The following is a 22006-nucleotide window of genomic DNA, read 5'->3' on the forward strand; positions in this document are numbered from 1 at the left end:
AGGCTAAATTGAGATAGATTTACAATTTAGCACTTCGGTCTAAAATATAAAGAAGAGGTTTCAGTTTTGACAGAGTTTTTTGCCAGTCTTCTTGAGGGAATGTTTTTGTCTTTGATTACTATCCATTAAAAGCTAGATAAATACTGTAGCACTGGTTAAATACAGGAGCTGTCTATATCTACTCTCAGACTGATGAAAGAAGCTTGAAGTCTTGGAAGGGGCTTAAGGGGCATTTGGCTGTGAAGAGGACCAGAGCGTTCTGGTTATAGAATTTAAATTTACTTTTACAAGAAGGAAAAGCATGTGTAAGCAATTAACACACGACCACTCCATCCCAGAAAAATTAAAAACTAAAGAAAGAAGAATTTTGAAATTGTTCAGCACTAGTGGTAATGATGAGCTTTTGGCTTCAGCAAAACTTCTGCACTGGCAAGAACAAGTTTTTTTTTTTCTTTTTTTATGAAGGGCTAGAAGTGTAACATGTAAATGCAAACAAAGTACCTTTTGTCCTCTATATCATAAAGAAGTATTGTATGTTAGTGTAATTTATTTTATAATTCAGAATTGATTGATGCTCAATGAGGTCTGTGGGTTGTACCCCTTTGGTGTGGATAGATGCCCTCGATATGTGTAATAATGTCTCCATTCACAGGAGTGGAAGCAGTATTGAAAACTGCAGCTAACCTTGCTGTCTCCAGCAGCAGTGGCATGACTGATTGCTGGAAGTTGGAACATGGGACTTGAATGGAGGTTTGGCAACACAGGGGAGAATGGTTGTCTGTTTTGCAGTGTGACATGAGGCAATATTTACCCTGCTCTGTTTCTCCCTTTTCCAAGCAAAAGGCAGGTTGCCAAGTACAGGGGATGAATGGTTTGAATCTTCAGTTGGAAACATTCTGGCTACCCTGAAGTAAATGAGATGTGCAGATGAGTCAGGAAATCTGAAAGTTGCCCTCTATACGGATGATACAAATACACTTTTTTTTTTTTTTTTTTTTTTTTTTTTTTCCAATATAAACCTAAGGCTTCTTCCTGTCTATATCACTCTCTTCTTAAAGAGAAGTTACTAAACCCAAAACTTTCTCATGACAAATGTACAACAGAATTTCTGCATCTCTGGAACTTCTCCCAGAGAAGTTATAGCACAACCGAGCAGTTGATGATGTACATATGTACTTCCAGACATAGTAATTGCATCTTTAGTTGTTACTGTTTGTGTATTTTTAGGATTAAAATGTTCTACTTCGTGTTCTGGAGAAATGAACAAGATCTTGCGCAAGTGTTCAGCAAGCTCAACTGGGGGAGTGCAGTTGCTGTTTTGGCAGCTCCAGCATTCAATTATAAGGCTTCAGCCTCACAGAGCTTATTTTGAAAAAGCTCTAAAGAGTCAGATCTCTTTTACTTACCTTCTAATTTCAGTGCAGTTTATTTTTCAAGCTGTTCTCCAGCTGTGAGGGCTGATTTAAATGAAATTCTTTCAGAATTGTTCCATCCACATTTAGCTCAATTTAAAAAAATGCCACATAGTGAGATTTAGTGCTAAAGCTCTCTGTCACTTAAGACATTGTGAATCTTTCAGCAGTTCAATGATATATAGAGCCTCCTCTTGTGGAGCATCTTGCCTCACATGAAAAAACCTCAACTTCTCTATTTCTATTTAATCTTTGGAACAATCTTGATTTTCTCCATATAGTGGAATCTCTTAATCTGAGAGTGCTTCAGTATGGTGCTGTGAGTGAAATTTTTTTTGTCCAAATCTAGTATCCTAATTAATGAAAGAAAATCTAGGAGATTTCAAATAACTCACGGCAGAATAGTCTATTATAGAGTGCAACTTCTTAATAGGTTATTAAACTTGTGTTTAATAAACTGCATTAAGTGACACAAGCATTGATTCTGAATATTTCTGATATTTTAAAACCACTTATTCACTCTCTAGCTAGCCTAGAATCTAAATGCTGAATTGCACACAACTCTTACAATGGCAAGTAAATTGGGGAAAGTTTCTTTAGCCTATAATTTATATTACAAAACTTCAGAAAGGTTTTGAGAGTTTCTCATGTTTTCTTTAAGAGTTAAGTACTTTGAATAAGGATTAGAATTTTTCTAAGAGATGACTTCCTTTCACTGTCAAAAAAACTATGATTGGAAAAGGCAGGGAGATTGGAGAAATTAAAGCTAAAAGTTTGAGTGTAAAACTGTGCATGGTAACCTGAACACTATACTCCTGACATATTTCTTGCAACTGGTTTTTCTATAGACTAATATTATTCTGGGTTGTAAATTTAAAAGCTTTGGAGCTTGACGTTTCTATTCACTGTTGTGTTGCTAGGGGGTTTTTTAACTAGTGCTTGGTAAGATGAATATATGGAAAACAGGTGGGGTTTTTTGGTTTTTTTTTCAAACCCATCTTTGTAAGAATGGTGAATGTCTCAGTGTCCACATAACAGTCTGTTGTAGTGAAGAGAAACAATTTTGGTTTACAGTTTTAAGAAAGGGGGTGGGCAAATTTCTCATATTTGGACATCACAATTTAAAAATATTTGGTCATCTTACTGTGTAGTGTAATTTGGTTTTCAATACTAGATATATTTATAATTATTCAAAAATAATTTATTCACCATAATCTCTATATTGATGTAAGGTTTTTGTGCTATGTTAGTAAAAAAAATTACTAAAGCTCTTGATGAATATGTAGGAAAGCAGTTTTCAATACTTTTCAATTACATATTCTCCCCTGAGTAAGGAAAGTCTGTCTTTCCCTCCAAATTTCTAGTTTTATTATGCTTTTCTGCTGATGCTGGTGCCCCCATAGATAAACACAGTGAAACCTCCAAATGCAGGTTAAAAGAAGGCTGGCAGGGTGCTGGTAATGTCTATTGTATCAGCTGTGCTGAGATGAATTCAGAGCTTGGATTCATCAAATCCCCAGGTGTTTAAGGAGCTGCTATTCACCTTTTCTCCCCATACTCTTTCCTGCAGTACTTGGGACATGTCGAAGTGGACGAGTCCAGAGGAATGCATATCTGTGAAGATGCTGTGAAGAGGCTGAAATCTGTATGTATATTTGTTGAATTAAATCATTGGCTTTGGGGCTGTGAGCGTTACTGGGAAAGGTCTGTTTGGAGCAGGGCTCCAGCTAAAGACTGAACTTCTGACCCGTGTTAGGAGAACAGTTGGCCAGTTTGAGAGCACTGCTGCTCTTGGGGGGACATGCTAATCTGATGATGAGAGGGAGAGTTACAACTGTTCTTTCTACTTGCAGAAACTATTTGCAAAACAAATGTGTAAAAATTCTCTGTGACCTTTCAGGCTAAGTTGGTACCCACATGGGACTTCAACCATTGTTTTTTAACAGCTTCTCCCTTTCTCTTTTCTTCTCCCCCTCTCTCTCTTTCCCTCTGTTGCCTGCCACTTTAATAGTGACTTAATTCACCATTATTATACAAAATATTACTTGTTTTAGGATGCTTTTTTTTTCTAATGCACTGCAGCATTGTAGTCATGCATGAAAAAATCTGGCTTGCATCTGCTCAAAGTGGCCTGAAGGCTGCCTAATTCTGATATGTCATGAAGTGGGCTGCTCTTAGTTTGGCTTCTGTGAACGTTTGCTCCTGTAAATGGCACTCGTTCAAAGCTCTTTGTATTTCTGTGGCTCATTTGAAGAGGTCTTGTCATCTCTTTCCTGCAGTAATAATACCACAAAATCCTGCGGAAATAGCAAACACCAGAAAGGCAGTGATCAGTCTGTCAAGGAACTGAAGCTTTAACATCATTGAAAAGAGCAGGAGAAAGGACATGAAAAACTTGAATTTTTAATAGAGATAGAGAACTGCAGCCCTTGTCATCACTTCTCTTATACATTTTATCTAAATACATTCTTCAGAATGCATTCAGTGGAAGAAACCCTTGTATCCTTGCAGTTCAACAAAATCCATCATGTCCATCAAACCCTTTTACTGCACTTTTACTGATTTAAAATGTGTTCCACTGGACATCCCTTTTCTTTCCTCACCAAGTCTGAGAGCTCAAATGGTTTCCATCTATGTTTCCCTTCTTCCTAGCACACAGCAGAGGATTATAGGTTATCTTTTCTGGCTTCTATTGTGCTGTAAAGTTTGTGAATTGCTTTAGTGCTCTGATTAAAATCAAGTCTTTTCATTCTTTTCTTTCTCAGGTAATGTATAGTAACCTGTTAAAGCCGCATCCCATCTGTTCCCATTCAGTCCGCAGTGATTAGTGATTGATTTTTATTAAAAAGGGCCCCACAAAATATAAATGAGTTTCTTTGTTCTGTGGATTTAGTTTATGTACCTAAAAGTGCAAGTACTGACCGCATAATCAATTGCATCCGTTTTTGTCTCTTTCTGATTTTTATTCTCTCAGAATACTTTCTGTTAGCACACCAAATAGCACTGCAGTATCAGCTTTGTGCAACTTCTTTCATTCTCTTCCCTGGGGAGCTATGCTGTGAAGTAGCTGTTCTCTGGTTTATAAAAATCTTACAAGTTCATGAGCCAGCTAAGTGTAGCTAAGCTTATAATTAATGAGACATAGTAAAAGCATAGCACCCAGCTTCTTCTGGAATCTGGATTTCTAGGATTGTGATTCTTGATCACATGAATTATTGATTCGAATGTCAGACTTGGATATCTAACTTTTGCAGTTAGTCAGCATTTTCTGAAAGGAAATAGTTAAATTTCCCTAATCCATGTTATGTCATTATTCCAAATTGTGGATGGCATGAATTTACCCATTCTCTTAAATTAATATTTTTCTTCAGGTGATTTTGATCTTTTCTGCTGTGTTATGTCTCTGTCTACACCAGATACAAATGTGCATCTCTTAGAATTGCTGTTTGTCTCCTTTGTCAGTGTTGGAAGTTGAGAAGTAGAGGTCTTTGTGCCCCAAGAGGAAGATTCAGATTACTGAAATTACTTTGTGTGCTCTAGTTGCTAGACTCTATCAGATCTAAGGTCCTTTTGGGGCTGCTCACTGCAGTTCAAGCTCTGCTCCTCACCCCCAGCCATGTGGGTTTTAAACCAAGGGCATTTCGTTGGGGCATCACCATTGCCGAAAGCTCTGTTCTGTACAAGACACTCTTTATTTAGCAGAAGCCAAACACTGGATGATATTTCCTGTGAGGAATGTGATAAGAAAACAGTTCTTCTGGAATCCCTTGCTTTCACATTACTTAGTTATTTCAATGGACTTTCTCTTGGTTTTGAAAGAATTTCAAGTCTGAGTTGCAGTGCTCAAACTGAAAGACTAGCGTAAGGGAAATTGGACTTTACTTTTAATGTGGTCAAATGACATTGAAGTGTGTGTGGGCTATTTTAAACTTTATCCTCTGCAGGTGAAGTGTAGGCTTTATAAATCCAGTCAATAAAAATAAAAATTGTTGAAATATTTGTATCTTCTAGCTTCCAAAAATTGAGTTCTGTCTGTCTTTTCTTATTCTAATAGATATAATTTTGCCTCTTAATTCTTGCTGTACAACAGTTGGCAATTCATTTGGGGAGCTGAAGAGTGTTCTTTTATAGGACTGACTGCTGGGTTTTAAAAGATTTTGTGGGATTTGCTAAGTGTTAATCTTGACTTTAGGATAGTTTAATTACTGCTTTGCTTTCTGAAAGAAAAGATGCAAACAAATATCTCTGTCTCTTTATTGTGGGAAATAACCTTTCAGGGATTTTTTTATTACCTACTCCTTTAATGGGTGTAATTGTTTTTTGAGCACTGCATCTTGCAGAACTTGCAAACAAGTGATGGGTGAGCATTTTATTTAGACATTGCTTAATTGACAACTGAGTACAAGAAGCCACTTTTAGCTCAAGAATCCCTCATCCAAACTGTTCTCTGTTGTTACAGTTTTATAGCTCTGAAACTGCACACCAACAATACTGTAATTTTCTGTCTGATGAAATGGCATCACAGACTCATTAACAGATCAAAAACTCTCATATTCAGCTATTAGTCTATTATTAATGTAGGCTTATAATATCAACAAAACTTACCTTTTTCCTTAATGGACTATTACCAATATAGCTTACATTATTCCCTTAGTGGAGATGTGTTGCTAGCTTTGTATACATTTAATATCTGATACGATACTTGTAGATGGACATGAAGCTCTAAATGATTTCTTCAGAACTGTTTCACTGAATTTAAAATATTTAGTGCCAACTGGAAAGTAACTTTAAGGGCCTTGTTAAGTGTATTTGACTCGGGGGAACATAATGTAAAGATAAAATTCTACTCTCTCATGTCATATTTTGATTTTAAATCAGCTTTAGCTTGTAGTATTGGTTTCTAACTTGCCACTTTTTGTTTTAAATTATGCATTTGTTTTAATATATGTTCTTGTTTTAGCAGGTAAAGAGACATAACTTAATATTTTTTAAAAATGCATTAGTTATCTCTAAACTATATTAACATAGTGTTGTTTAAAACCCATTTTGCATGATGCCTTTTCCATTAACCTTGTCTAGTTTATCTAAAAAATAATCTTGTTTAACAAGCATTTTTCTGAGAGTAAAATTAACCATCACCTAAAAATGAGGTAGCTTCTGGTGAATCTCTTTAGCTTTTGCTGTCTTTAAAAAGCTATTATTTAGTGTAATGCAATAGTCATTGCTCAACTTGGCAGCAGCATCCAACCCCTTCTCATTATGTACACTACATTGTGATTAATCCATTAGTTCCCCTCCTAGTGTTCAGCATATCCTGTCCAAATACAGGATATGTTCCTGCCTCCAAAAGTGCTTAAGCTTTTCAGCTGACTGAGCTTGGAGATGTTCTTTATACAGTGTCTGAGCTGATGTAAATATGTTACAGGTACTTGGTGAAACACTCTGTGGAAGGACATTGGGCAGAGAGGGACACACCAGCAGGCCAGGAAACACAAAGTTGAGATGGATACTCCCTCCTTAACTTGATGTTTCCTGTCTTTTGTTGCCTTGCATCAGAACCATAGCTTTGCTTTAAATAGAACATTGTTTATCAATCAATTCTTTCAGACACTGCCTCAGGATGGTTGTGGCAATACTTTTAATATAGTAGTATCAGTGGTGAACAGGTTGGAATTGCACAGTGTAAATGTGGGGTCAGGGGCTGTCACAGAGACACTCCCTGTCTCTTCTGCAATTCTCCACCTCCTCCTCATTACTGCTATGGCAGAGCTTTCTTACAAATGGAGTGATTTGGAAAGACAGCAGGAACAGCTCTGTGCTTCACGTTGGCTTCACTCACACGCAGAGCAGCATGTGGCTGTGCTCGCAGAGCCTGGTGAAGTCTTCTCTCATGTGCAATCTGGTAACAAAATAAAGCTAGTAAACTAAACTGCATGCAAATATGCTTAAAATTGTGTGCTGGCTTTTTCTTAATGTGTATTGGGCAATCGGTATAATTGCTTTCCTGAAGAAATTTAGGAAATTGTAATTCAGCCTTTGGTATCTTTGCACTTGCCTAACTGTCTCTGCCTGCCTGAGCTGATTTTAAAGGCTTTTCAACCTGTCAATTCAGAGTTGAACAATGAATAACTAGTATTTGTATAAATATTGCATAAAGCCTTGGAAGGCTTTAGAGAAAGTGAAAGGAGTCTCATTTGTATTTGAATTTTACCACAAGGTTACCATGAAATCCCTTGCTCTTCAGAGAAGACAGCATAAGATGTGAAGCATAAGAGTAGCATGTAAGCCAGAGCAACAAACAAATGGAATAAAATGCTGCAATACTTACCCCTGCTTTATATCAGCCATACGTACTTCTCCAACATACAGAACATGAGCTTTGGGGAAGAGTGATCAATACAGAGCAAACTAGACTGCAGTTCTGGAGTTAGAACTTTGCATTTCACAAGAGCCTGTATGGTATTTTACTTGTTTAACCACCATGTCTGCTGCCAAGTTTGGTTTATAACCTAACCAAAGGGGACTAAACAAGGGAGAGTGAAAATAAAGTAACTACTTTGCATGAAATTGGGGCTGAGGTTTTCTTCTTTACACCAATTTCAGGGCAGTAGCTTATTAGAGTTGTGTGTGTGCCCTTTGATCTGCATTTTCATAGGATTATTTTCACATTTGCCTGTCGCACCTTCTCATGGATAACTCTAAAAACCCCTTCCTTTCCCTCCAAACCCTATTCTTGTGTGTGCTTGTTGGTTTGAAAACCCTGGGACATTTTAGCTACCTACAGTAATAGCGCTCGACTTGTCCCCCCTGTTCCTCCAGGAAAGGAAGTTCTTCAAAGGCTTCTTTGGAAAAGTAAGTTTAATGCCTTGTTTGTGCTTGCACTATAAGGAGTTACATCCCTGGTATAGCACTGCCATAAAATCAGGATGTTGAGAGTTCTTTAATCCATTTCAGAATATTTGCTTCTAAAACAGACTTGGAAATATTTTGATCAAAGAATGTGGTTTCAAAAGTAACCTGAAATATAAACTTGTGGACTGTATCAGAAATCCAGTGTTCTGATTTGGTGTTCCTGGAGAAAAAAAAAATAGTTCTTTTTTAACTCTTAAACCTGTGCCAGTCTACATCACCTGGGCAAATACCTACAGAACAGTTGAGGTCTGTGCTGTGTGAGCACTTTGTGCTCAGCTGCCTGGCAGCATGAGTGGATCCCCAAATGTTAGCACTGGGAGAAAGCAGTGTGCCATCTCTTAAACCTTCCTTTTTTGAGCACAGTCTCAATTCAAAGATATATGAAGATGAGATCAGGCATTTGCCTATTATGTTTTCCTAATTTCAGCTCAATCTCCAGTTTCTATCGTTGCTCCTGGTTTCACAAGGTCAATGTCTTAGGTAAGAAGGGAAGCAACTCTTTGTCCTTATTAAGAATGTGCACTGGTGGCTGGGTGGTTTTATTCCTGCTGCCTACATTTCTGCAAGGCAGAAAGACCACTCTCTCTTTTACCTCTCATCTGTTTCCTACCTCTGTGTTTAAAATTTCTGTAAAATATTTTAATCCAGATTTCATATGGAGTTATTATAAAATAGTGGCTTCTGAAGTATCTTGTTGCAAAATTAGACTTTGCTTAAATAGAAACTAACATTCATACATGCTGAAGTCTTTTGAAGCAGATTATTCTCTGGTCATGGATTGGTTTTGGCTTTACTTGGGGAGTAAGTAAGGTTTTTGCAGCTGATCCTTTTTCACCATTCACTCAGTGATACATGTCACACAGGGACATCTGTTTTTCCAATTCTGTTTTTTTCCTATGATCTGGGAAAGCACACATCCAAAGTGTAGTGATGGTGAGGGGCTAAAGTACAGAAGATGGCAGATCTGTCAGATTAATGAGAACAGTTCTGTGTAAAAATCAAATCTTGGAGTTGGAATCTAGAAAGACCAGACCCAAAGTGCTAAATTGGAAACAAAACAGCCTCCCACCTGAACCTGATTAGACATGTTAGCTTTTTCTCTGCTTGCCATTTCTAACTTACAGTGGGGTACATAAGAAAGCAAAGATGGAAAAGGAAAAGGAAAGGCATTACTTAGGTAGAATTCTTTCTTTGACTTTTTAAATTATTGAATATGCCATCTTCCCTATTACATCTTGGTTGATATTTAATGAAGTACTGATACTTCACCACAGTGTTATATATTTCCTTTCTCTTGTATTATAATATTTTGACAAAGAAGGACCTACTTCTACTTCAGTTTGTGAATTTCATTAATTAGCACTGAAGCCACTTAAATCCATAGTGTTTAGATATCCCCACAGTACCAATGTGGCAGTACCCTTATTATAGCTTTGGCCTACAACAGGAGCCCACATCTAGGGAAATCTGCAGAAAAAGGGACAGCTGTTCTCTTATTAATAATTGAGAAATACTAATAACTCTAATATCTTTTGGCTGTCTCATCTATAATTTCTCCCCAGATGCCTTGCATTGGGATTAATATAATATTCCAAACTGCAGAGCTATTTAAAACACATCAGCAGCTTTCAGAAAGTCAGTCTAGACATGTTTGCTGCTTTCCCTGTCCTTATTTTTCTCCTTGTAAAAGATAAATATGATGGATTTGTGTCTGGAAATGTTCAAGTGATTAGTATTGAAAATGCTTTTTTTTAAGTTTAAATAAAAATGAGGTATCTGTTGATAGCTCCAGGTTAGGCTTTTGTGGTTATCAAATAAGCTGCCTTTTTAGGCAGCTCCTTTTAAAACTAAAGCTTTTCTCTTGCAATGAGTAGTAGTACAGATTTGGTGATCTTTGTCATATTTTGCCTCCACAGAGTGTGTTTCTCATCACACAATGTTTTATACAATGAAAAATCTTCTTTATATATACCTCAGGCTCCAGGTACATCTTAGAGCCGTGTCCAAGTCCTAGAATAGAATAAAATATACTAGGCAGAAAAACTAGAAACAAAGTAAAAGTATTTTATAAGTCCATTACTGAGCAACTTCTGTTCTGGCATCCTTAATACCTAGTTTTCCATCTTACAATATGGCAAGGTATCAAAGCAGCTACTTTTTGTTTGGTGGATGCCCATCTCTAGGGCACTGCTGGTTTGCCATTGAGGGTTCTGTCCTGCCTGACCTGCCATGGACCTGCTTTGTCCTCCAGCCTCGTTGTGTTAGGGTAAGTGCCACTGCCCTCCTGGAGGTGTCTGAGGACTCTGAAATAAGCCCAGATAATGAATCTCGTGCTGGAGCAGATAACTGACCTCCCCAGAAGTGCTGAGCAGTGAGGTTTCTATCAGTGCTGACTCAGCACTGACAAATCAGGCTCCCGGAGTCGATGCCACATGTGGCTCTCCTCAGGCAGTGCTGTCATCTAGAATACGAAGACAAGCTACTGATCTGGATATCTAGATGAGTCCCTTGGTAGTAACATTTCAGAGCATCCTGTTTCAGTGGATATTGGCTGCTTGCTTTAAATATTTCTGCATGGAGTTGCCTGTACCTCCCAGCATTTGTTGCACAAGCTGCAGTCCTGCATTGGAGTTCACTTCCCGTGCAGTATCTTGCAGCTAGTCTGATCTTTGTCCAGCATGTGCCAATAGTGCAAATGCTCCTGTCTACTCTGTAATCACAGTTTACTTGGAAATATCCTGCCCATAATGGAGTAGTACTTTGATTTGTATATCCAATAGAAACTGAATTGGAGGAGTGTGTTCCTTTATACATCACTGCTAGGCACAGATAAGCTGAGAATTCAGTAAATGTAAAAATCATTCATTGTCCAGCAGTAGTAGCAGTGGGTTTGGGGTATAGACTGTAAGGATAAGCTCTTTCAAAGCACTGCATCCACCATAAATATAGAAGAAGGAATTGGGCAATTTAAGTGAGTTTTCTTTTTCTCTTAGTGTAGCAAACCCATCTTTGGTTATCTTGCATGTGGAACCCAATGTTTCAGTGGGAAAAGAAGGCTTATGAAGCTCTTCAGCCTTTTTGTTTTATTCTGAGAAACATGAAGTTCATGTGTTAGCTGTTTCTAAATCCGCATTTGGTAAAACAGCGAGTGAGGAGTAGCTCTGCTGAAGATCAGCATTGCTTTCTGAAGTACCCAGCTCAGTTAAACTTGGTAATACAAACTTCAGGAACTGTTCACAGTTTCTGTAGGAACAAGGTTTTTATTGTTTGTTGGGGAAAGATGTGTATCTCTTAATCTAATGATGGCAGTCTAAACCAAACAGTTACCTGCAGGCATTATCTTCTTTTCATTATTTGTATTTGCTTGAAATAAAGATTTTAAGAGTTACGGCTTATAAGCAAGCGATACTCTTTTTAAAACAGTTCAAGGAGACAGACCGTTTGTTTTGGAATTAATAGAGGCTTTCAGGCTGTGGAAGCTAGCTGAGAATTGAAAATACAGACTATATTTTGTGGGTATTGATACTGCCTTTTAAAACAAAGCATTAGAAGTGACTTCTTTATGCTGCAATATTTTCTAACAGATATGATGGTAAATTTAAGTGTATCTTCTGTTGTGAATTGCACTCTGTCTGTTAGGCATTCCAGAAACTAAATTAAACATTCTCTGGGGTATCCAACAGGCTGGATGGTCATTTAGAAACTTGCTACTGCAAGCACTTCTCTGTAGCTTGCTTTCATGCTGTGCTTATTTTCTCTCCTTTTCTTTCCTTTAAATGCTCTTCTGTGCAAGTCAGTGCCATTCTCTGTTCTCACTAAGCTTTTTGAAAATGCTCAGGATGTCATTGCTGCTTCCGAAATCAGGACAGATAGTTCCTCCCCAAAAAACAAACAGAAGTTCTGCCAGCACCTTTTTCTTCACACTTGCTGCTTTCTCTTAGAATGAAACTAATGTGATGTAATTGGAGACTTTTCACTCCAAGATATTTCATTCTTGCAGTGTTAAAATCGGTGTTGCAGACATGGAACATGCAGTAGCTTATGCCAGAATGTATTCTTGTTCCATTACTTGCTGTAAGAATATAAAGTATATACATCTGCAATAAACTGTTAAAAATTATAAAATAGTTACAATTCTAGTTTGAAGCCACTTGCTGAAACCCCTTAATATTTATTTTTTTTTTTCACTGTTGTTGTTTTCTTCACTCCCTGCAGTGGTTTCTGGTGGATGCCATTAGCAGCCACAAACTGTGTAAACCCAGTGCTTCAAAACACATGAAGAGAATATTTTAATAACTGGCTAAAGTAGGGGGATTGTGAATTAAAGTGACATACTAAAAGAAAAGGTACTAGTTTTCTAGTAGCAGTAGTTCTCTATAACAACCAGCAAAATTACATTGACCTATTTTCTTTTCAATGAATTAGCTTCAGAAGAATATTGTGTTTATACTGTTTTCTGTAACTTTCCCTTGAAAAGTAAACAGCCTGGAAAGAATCTGTAGTTTAAATGGCTCCTGAGGCCTTCCTGTGTTCCCCACTTTTACTAAGTCTCAGCTTGTGGCAGCTTAAAGTTCCCACAGTCAGGTTTTGGATAAAAGCCAGACCGCTCTCTGTGCATCTGCCTGCCACACACCACTGCTTTTTCCAGATATACACCAAAGGGTTAAGAAATCCTATTTTTATACCTCTCTCCCAAGATAAGACATTTAGGTCTTAATAAATTAGTGAAACGTATTTGGGTGATTAATCTTAGCATTAAGCTCATGAGCTTAATAAGCTACACAGTAACTGATGATTTTGGGGTGCTTTTAACACTGGTTTAAGGTGATGCCATGATTCTGCCATAGGACTATTGGGGCAGAGTATAGGATGGTGGAAATATCAGGTAAGAATTTTCCTGTATTTAAACTTGAGCTGAAGAAGCTACCTGTGGTGTAACTCCTTATGAATGAGTGTCTTCTGACTCTAGTGGAATTCTTCACCCACTTGGTCAGTCTTGAATTCTTTACTGTCAGTGGATGTACACCTTATTTCTGCCTCACCTGTCCTGTGCCCTCTCCCCATCCCCACAACGTGCTATTTCTGAAATACTGGCTTTGGCTTGGTTCTCTTAATGTTTTGCAACTTGGATTGAGCTTTGGGCACCCTACTGACCATGGACTTCATCTACACTTAATGTTATAGTTTTTGGAGAGGGGAAGTGGGAGGCAATTGGCTGTTGGCATAAAACTATTTTGTTTTGTTTTTCTTTCTTTTCTTTTTTCTTTTCTTGAAAGTCTGGGAAGAAAGCCGTCAAAGCTGTCCTGTGGGTTTCGGCGGATGGACTCAGAGTTGTAGATGAGAAAACAAAGGTTAGATTTCCCTGGGCAAAAGCTTTAAATCTCTCTATAATAATGTATGTTTTATATCTTTAAATGGACACCAATCTTTGCTGCAAATGTTGGTATTTGAAAGGAGGACTGAAGTGTGCAGCTTGGTTTAATAATTTCTTGTTTTGTAAACATATGTACACCTGATAATTTTTTTCCAAGTTAATTCCACACTACTCTCAAGACATTTTGTAAAATGTGGCAGGTGTAGCACAAGCTTGGGATATTTTTTGTTGCATTTACTGCAACAAGCACTTGTTTTCCTGATAATTTCTGTTGGCAGTGACTGGAACAATCTTTGGACTTTGTTCTGCACCACTGCAAAAGGTTGCAGTAGTAATGCATAGGCAAACTCACATATATATATGAATCAATATCATTTTCAGTGAATCCAAATCCCAGAATGGATCTGCACAAGAGCTTCCAAAAATGCAATGAAGAGAGTAAATTAAATAGGAAGATTGTAGCTTCAGACTCAAACTAAATAGTAACTGCATATATCAAATTTAATAGTCTTTAATATCAAAACTGTTGGTCTGAAGTGGAAAACTAATATATTTGTGTCATGATTCTAGATTGTTTTACAGTTTTTATTGTGAAATTACAGTTTTTTATTATGAATTAGAACATGGTGTACCAACAAGGCATATGTGTCCAAGTAAGAGCAAATGATTCTTGGCTTTATGTAGATATAGGCAATTAGAAATAAGAGCTTTAGTCTTGCCACCACAAGTGCACTAGAATTTTAAAAGATGGCATGGCTATGAGAAGAGTTTATCAGTCTGAAATAGTTTGTTTTATTTTCATATCAATTGATACTTACTTTTGTCAGCCTAAAAGATGATTTCTTCAAGCCAAAACTGACAGGCAGAGGTAATTCATATCCCTCTGGAGTGCAACTGCCTGTCAAACATCTGCTTGTGGTTAGACTTCTCCAGGGCTGCTGTACTGGCATGGCTCATCAGAGCAAAAGTTGCTATCTCTCAATAATTCCCTTTCTAGTACAGATATACTGATGTGAATTAATTCAGTCTACTGATTGCCTCATGTAAAAGTAATAATGCATGTATTATTTTCAGAAATGTTGCTGCATATATGTAATATTTTCAAATTGAATTTTAGTAAGTTGTGCAGACTCTGAAGGTAATTAAAAGTATAGGATTTAAAAAGAAAATAAACTATTGCCTCCTGGTGGTTGAATACATCAGCAGAGGTGCCAAGTACTAGCCACCAACCAAATGAAATAATTTGGAGAAAAATATTAAGAAACTAATTTTTACTGAGGATGGCATAATCTTAAGATGCACTATATATCCATTTTAGAAATATTTCTCCCATCTATGGGATTAAATAGGGAGCGTTTGGTGCTACCAGTGCTGCTGGTGCTTTTCTCTTGCATCCCTGCTTAGCTGATTGGGAGATGAGTTTTGCTCTTTGTGTAGCAGCTGCAAGATCTTTTCACACTTGCAGACCTCTCCCCTAAGTTTCAGTGTTGTGTTTTAACCACACTGAAAACATTCTGGTCACAAGACTATGGAGCTGCTGTAAAAATAAAATAATGTGTGCCTCCATAGTCTAGAGAAGAGGCCGTTGGAATTCACTGGGTCCCTGAATTTTTAAGTGGTGCCTTGGCACACCTTTCCCAACAATGGTGGTGGAGAATGTCATCTCTTCTTTTTGTTTCGTACTGGGAACAGATTCTGAATGAATCTGAATTACAGCCACATCAGTTTATCCCCTTTTTAATATAACTCAGTTTTGTGCAGTTACTCCTGACAATAGTTTGTTCAAATGTTTGGCTTTATTTCCTCACATTTCTTTTAATGTGGGGGGGATTTTTTCCCTCTAGGATCTTATAGTTGATCAGACAATAGAGAAGGTTTCTTTCTGCGCACCAGACAGGAACTTTGACCGGGCGTTCTCATACATCTGCCGAGATGGCACAACGAGGCGCTGGATCTGCCACTGCTTCATGGCTGTCAAGGACACGGTAAGTTGAGTATGCTGTGTGGCCACCTCTCCCAGCTCTTTGCTAGAAGTAAAGGGCAGCAAATGTAAGCACATGGAATAGTGCAGTATGTTTTGACTCCAGCTGAGATATTACTTAGTTCTTGTAAATTATTTTAATTCCAATTCCCCGTATCTGAAATATTTGCCATCTCTCTGTGGTGCCGTCTTATGGAGAGAAATGCTGCTCAGCCTGTGTGTAAAAGGAGTGCAGTCAGCCTCAAATAATCTCCAGCAGAAGGGAACTACTCTTCTAAGAATAGACAGAAAAATTTCTCATCTGAAAATGTTTACAGCCAAAAACTGAACCAGCAATGACAGTTTTTCCAGGATAAAATCATAGAGAGTAAATACAGACTAGTTATGAATGCAGTGTCTTGTATGTGAGTGTTATCTTGAATGAAAATTCATCTAAATGTTAAGAGATGGAGCTAAACTGAATTAAATTAGCATTCTATTTGCTTCTGAGTAACAAAAGTGTTTTCAGTAGCTTTAAAATCAGTTTCTTGCAGTGTAGACTTAGGTAAGTTATTTAACTCCCTGATCTGACCTTCTCTTCTCTGTGCTATTTGTTGAATCCTGGCTATATTCTACAAAGTGCTTGAAACCTCATGCAAATTCACTGCGTGCACTCCCCAGTGATGTATGTTCAGAGCAATGATACTTGATAATTTATCACTTTTCTTTAAACAATGAAGTCAGAAATTCCCAGTAAAACTTACATTAGAGCTGGAACATTTCTGTTTTCATCTGTGAATAACAGCTTAATTCACTTACTGATTATGACAGATGAATTGAGCTACTGGTAGCAATAGTGCCTCTGATTCAGCTGTAGCAGCTATATCAGCTGGGTTGCTGGATTTCTCTGACTTGAATTTCCTTCTTACAGTTATTGGATCGTGGATTCTTTTGACCTGGTGAATAATGGAAGTGCTTTTTATTAGGCACTCCTAAATCTAACCTGTGTATTTGGTCAGGACCATTAGGAGGTGTGAGTGGTCACCACTGTACTTTTAACTTTCACAGGTGCATGCAAGGGCAGTGTCTCCCTGAGCCCTCTGTAAACTTTCTCCAAGAATAACATTTACCTGTGCTTTAGGACTTACACCTTAAGATGGCTTTGTGAGAGTTTCTTTGTGCACAGATGTATCTAGAGGCAAGGGATCGGTGCAGGCATGTTATCGCACTGGCATCTTAGTAGCAGTTGAACTGAACAGATCATCCAACAATCTCCTTCATTCATGGGTGGCCTTCTTGAACATGGTTTGTGCATCAGTAGCTGGGAGTTTTTAAGTACCAGGTTTAAGGCTGAAATACAATTAAAACAGTTTTCTTTAACACCTTAATTAGGTTTGTCTTGTAAAGTCATGTTATCAGTTTGTGGTGCTTGAAGCACATGTATGTTTCTGTTCAGTCACTGTGTGATGCAATGTTGTCTTGTGCAGGGGGAAAGGTTGAGTCACGCCGTGGGCTGTGCATTTGCAGCATGCCTGGAGCGAAAGCAGAAGCGAGAGAAGGAGTGTGGAGTGACTGCCACCTTTGATGCCAGCAGAACCACATTCACCAGAGAGGGGTCATTCAGGGTCACTACAGCTACTGAACAAGCAGAGAGAGAGGAAATTATGAGACAGATGCCGGATGCTAAAGGTACGGGATGCAATTTAAACAATCATCTGCAGTGAGCAGAACCAGCACTGAGGCCTCTGCGAGGGTTGAATCTTAATGTCCTGGCAAGCATTCCCCCTCTATGTTCAAATCATATTCCCAGACCCTTGTTGGTTCACAAGATGAAAAATGCTCTTGAGTTCACTCAGCATTTTCCCACATCTTCTAGAAAGGTGCAAGTGGTTTCATACGTGAAATCTGCTTCTGCTTTGTTTTGTCGGGTTGCCCTATGGCAGAGAACACTGTAGGTACCATACTAAAAGCCTTACTAGAAAATCGTTTAAAACAAGCTTGCCAGACACAAAGTAATCATTTATGTAGTCTAATGCTTGTGGTAAATGAACAGAAAATTATATGTATTTTTCTTAGAAAATAATGTATTTTTATTTTTAAGGCATATTCCAGAGTGTATATATAGAGCTATACTCAGTGAGAGAAGAACAGATCAATCACAGAGTGCTTTAAAAAAAAATCCAGAATAACCACTCCCGCCCCATAAAACACACAGGTGCTTGACTGACTATTAATTAAATTCAAAATTAGTGACTGACTGATTTGAGAGGAGATAACATGGACTGAAATTAAGTGAAAGTAGAACTTCTTACTGAAGTTTTATTACAAAGCCTAGAGTTCTACAGCTAACAAAAAAAAGGTATTATAAATACTGTTTATAACCTGCTTCACAGTGAAGTCAGACTTTTGTTTCATAGCATTTCACAGCAAGTTTTATGCTGCCCCTTGATTGCAAACCTTTAATTTTCGTTTTCATCATCCATCTGCTTGTTTCCATACGTTAGTTTTAGAATGTGCTAAATGAAGCTTAAACACAAGGCCTTTGTTACTTGAGGGCATGAGTCAAAGTCTTGACTCAATGAAGGTGTGTGAAATCCTTTCCAAGAAAGACTGATTAGAAAAGTTTCACTTGAATGAGCAGCTGCAACTCATGGGTACTGAAGCTTGCAAGACATCGTAATTAGTTCCTCCTACCATTCTAGCTCCTCAGAAATCTCTAGTCTGACTCCTCTCTTTACCAGACTTCTAGTTATTCTGCTGATGTGTCAAAAAACAAAAAAACAAAAAACAAAAAAACCACCAAAAAACCCCAAAAAAGTAATTGCTTTTTCTAAAATATTTGGAAAACAGTATAGGTTTTGAGCGTTTTGCCAGGATAGTGAGATTTTTTTTTGTTCTTCTGTGTTGATGAGGTGTGTTTGTTGTCCCCAAAGCCATTTAATTTATGAGTGAGAAAAGTTTTCCTAGAGGTGGAAAAATCTCCCCATTGCAATTCTAATCATAAGTGCCATGATTTAAACAAATCTTAATCCTACATTTCTGCCACAAGACCTGTGTGACAGGAGCATTGTGGTGTTAGGCAAAGCCCTGCAAAATGAAGCAGCTGACTTTAAGTCAGAGTTTCTACTGCAACTAACTCATGATTGGGTAGTAATAATGCAGCTAAATTCAGTACAGAAGTGACACAGGAACTCCTTACAACTGTGTCTGGTGTTAGCAAGGCCTGTCATCTCAGAGGCGGGATCTGCCTTCCAGCACATTTCCCTCTACCTGTAATGTATTTCCTGGAGGAGCTGGAAGCTGCAGCCCAACCTGTTAAGTGCTGCTGCTACCTTTGGCCTGCTAAAGCTTGTGCAGTGTGTTTGGCTGCAGCCGCTGATTCTGCAGGGCTGGGAGGGTGGCTTTTAAAAGAGGGTCCTGGAGCTGCGTTCTGTTCCCTGCTGCTGCTAAGCTGTGCTGCCCTAACACTTAATACAGTTGGTAGTAATATTTTGTCCATGGTTCTGTGTGAGGGAAAGTAAAGGTCTCCAATACACAATACATTTTTCAGTCTAAACCATAATTTCAAGTATTTCTAGAGCTGGGATCTCAGGAACAGCTAGAAAGAATACATATGTAGGGCCATCCTTTTTAGGAAGGGCTTGCCTTAGAAAGCTGTGGAGCTTGGGTATGTCAGGTAATGTGGTGAAGACAGTGAAGATATACAGAAATTGTGTTTCTGCTGTGCTATTAGAAACTCATTTGCAAGAGTACTAGTTATGCAAATTCCTGCAGTTTCTCAAACGGGAGTACAGGTAGGCAGCTGAATGGTATTTTGCTTTAGTCTTCTAACCTCACCCTGTTTCCTCCAGCAGTTGAAACAGAAGTGAAAACAGTAGCACCAGGTGCTGCACCAAACAATACTGCCCCCTCTTCTGGCTCACCAACCTCTCCTACTGCTGAAGTTGCTGCCTCTCTGGATAAAGAAATGAGCAACCCCCACGCCATCCCTCGGCGGCACGCCCCTATAGAACAGCTTGCCAGGCAAGGCTCTTTCAGGGGCTTCCCCGCCCTCAGCCAAAAGATGTCTCCTTTTAAACGCCAGTTGTCTTTGAGAATAAATGAGCTGCCTTCAACAGTGCAAAGGAAGACTGATTTCCCCATGAAAAACTCAGGTAAAGCCAAATGGTTCCAGTGAAACATTGCCTTGAATTGTCTCTTCCTCCTTTCTTTCTCTGTGCCTTCAGGTAACTCCTTACTTCATAGTAAATCCTTCTTCCTGCCTCACGTTGATCATTTATCATGAACAAACATCACCATGTCAGAAAATTTCTGCTTTGAGAATAGGCAAGAGTTTCAAATGTGGGGTTCTCATGCAGAGGACAGTTGTAATTGCTATCTGAAGTACTGGAGAACAGCTTGAAGCGTTCCAGGAATGGGTGTTGGTGCATTAGAAGGTTTTGGCTCTTTCCTCTGAGTCACTGAACCAGTTCTTCCACTTACTGTCAGGGCATCCTGAGACACAAATCCCTTCAAGGCCTTAACCACTTGTCTTGGGATCATGTGATGCTGTTCTGCAGTCTGTCCTTCTGCCTGTATGAATTCTTTTTGGGAGCAATGAATTGCTTTTCATGTTGTATTAAGAGAACCTACCTGTTTAGGTGGTACAGCTGGCTGTATCAGTATTACAGTGGTAGAGTTTTCACATGATGGGGTTTTCTAAGAGTCATCCCAACATAAACTCCTGGGGTGCTCATTACCTTGCATAATGTCCTTGATTTCCCTTAGCTAGCTGTACTATCACTGTTGTACCAGCAGCATAGTTGGTTTTACTGTGGCAAAGACAAACCAAACAAAAATACTTAGTCTGACTTCTTTCATAATCCTTGTTGAGTGACCTGTGTTTTATGACCAGCACTGAGCCAATCAGTTTTGCAGTAATAGTGCACTGCTCAGTAGTGACAGTCACTGAGCCCACCACAATCTCAATTTTTCATGATTCAGAACATTTCTGATGCATGTTCCCATATATGCCACTGCCAGTGCTGCTTACCGTCCCACTGCATGCACTGCGTTGGAATATCCCTCAAAGAATCAATTTTTGGGCATGCCTCCCCCTGGATTTTAGATCTGGTGCATGTTTTGTGCAGACATTTTATGTTTCTTATACTATTTTGTGCTTCATTATGCCTGTTCATGTCCGTTCTGTGCAATGACGGACTGATGATCGGTACTTTTGGAAAACACTGCCATTAGTAATAATGAGAACATCTGGTAAGCTGGCAGCTTTACTCCAGATGTTACATTATCCATATTACGCTGATGCTTCATTTAGAACTGAGCATCCATTTTATCTGAGCATTCAGCTTTTGCTTTTATGATTCTAGCACAGGAACTGGGGATTTCAGCTACCACTGAACTGGAGCAATCAGCACTAACTCTAGACTGAACTTGCCACTATGCATTGCTGTCAGTACATTTAAAGTTCATTTAGTTACTGTACAAGTAGGTTTTTGGAACACTTAAATCTATCATAAGTATTTTCATTTCACAGAATGCCAAATCTTAGAGCCAAACCCTTGAGAAATTTAGCACTTTAATACTGAAAGATTTGGATCTCTTCTTAAACTGTAGAAAACCCTTTTATTTTCTGATACGAGCATCCTTTAAATCTGGAACAGTATCTCCTTGCCCTCTTGACATAATCACAAAATACATTAATGTGATGTTCTATTTCAGGCCAGGTCTTCAACATTAATGTAAAAAAAAAAAAAAAGCTGCAAATCAGTAGCAAGAACATGTAGGACATAAGGGAACGAACTATATTTCCATTTCACATTGGTAGTTGTAAATTGTTTCTGTATCCTTTAAACTTTCAATTTAATGAATTCTGTTTACATTTTAGTCCCAGAGGTAGAAGGGGAAACAGACAGCATTAGTGCCCTGTGCTCTCAGATCACCAGTGCTTTCAGCACACCATCAGAAGATCCTTTCTCTTCGGCCCCCATGACAAAACCAGTGACAGTAGTTGCACCACAGTCTCCTGCCTTTCAAGGTTTGTGATTTCTTTGGGTGCTGGATGAGGCTTGAATGCACATAATGTTGCTTTCCAGTAACACATGGTCTTTATTTCTTGTGCAAGTCCTGTTACCAATATTTTGGGTGAATGCATCCTGCTTTATTCATCTTGTCTGTTTAATTTTTCTGTGGTTTTGTTTTTAACAATAAGTTCATACACCTACCACACGATAGTTACCTATAAAAGGGACTGGCTTTGAGGTAATGGCTATTTTATCATTCTGCCTCCTGAACTGCTTAGGAGTGTGTCATAGGAACCAAATCTTGTAAGGGAAGGGATTTTGTGCCACC

At 38.4% G+C, this 22006-nt stretch overlaps 1 protein-coding gene across 29 annotated transcripts in view; it reads left to right on the forward strand.

Moving 5' to 3' along the window:
* The window catches only part of NUMB (NUMB endocytic adaptor protein), a 91860-nt gene that overhangs the window by 66259 nt on the left and 3595 nt on the right, over positions 1-22006 (forward strand). For 9 of the 29 annotated variants that reach the window (XM_056494081.1, XM_056494066.1, XM_056494083.1 and 6 more), the window contains 6 exons: positions 2983-3057; positions 13601-13675; positions 15543-15683; positions 17146-17347; positions 19510-19812; positions 21543-21692. In XM_056494081.1, coding sequence (XP_056350056.1) covers positions 2983-3057; positions 13601-13675; positions 15543-15683; positions 17146-17347; positions 19510-19812; positions 21543-21692 — 946 coding nt within the window. Of the gene's footprint in view, positions 1-2982; positions 3058-8231; positions 8265-13600; positions 13676-15542; positions 15684-17145; positions 17348-19509; positions 19813-21542; positions 21693-22006 lie in introns of all 29 variants that reach the window. The other 20 variants (XM_056494062.1, XM_056494077.1, XM_056494064.1 and 17 more) reach the window with 3 other exon arrangements.

This window comes from Oenanthe melanoleuca, chromosome 5, assembly GCF_029582105.1.
Source record: "Oenanthe melanoleuca isolate GR-GAL-2019-014 chromosome 5, OMel1.0, whole genome shotgun sequence".
Classification (NCBI taxonomy): domain Eukaryota; kingdom Metazoa; phylum Chordata; class Aves; order Passeriformes; family Muscicapidae; genus Oenanthe; species Oenanthe melanoleuca.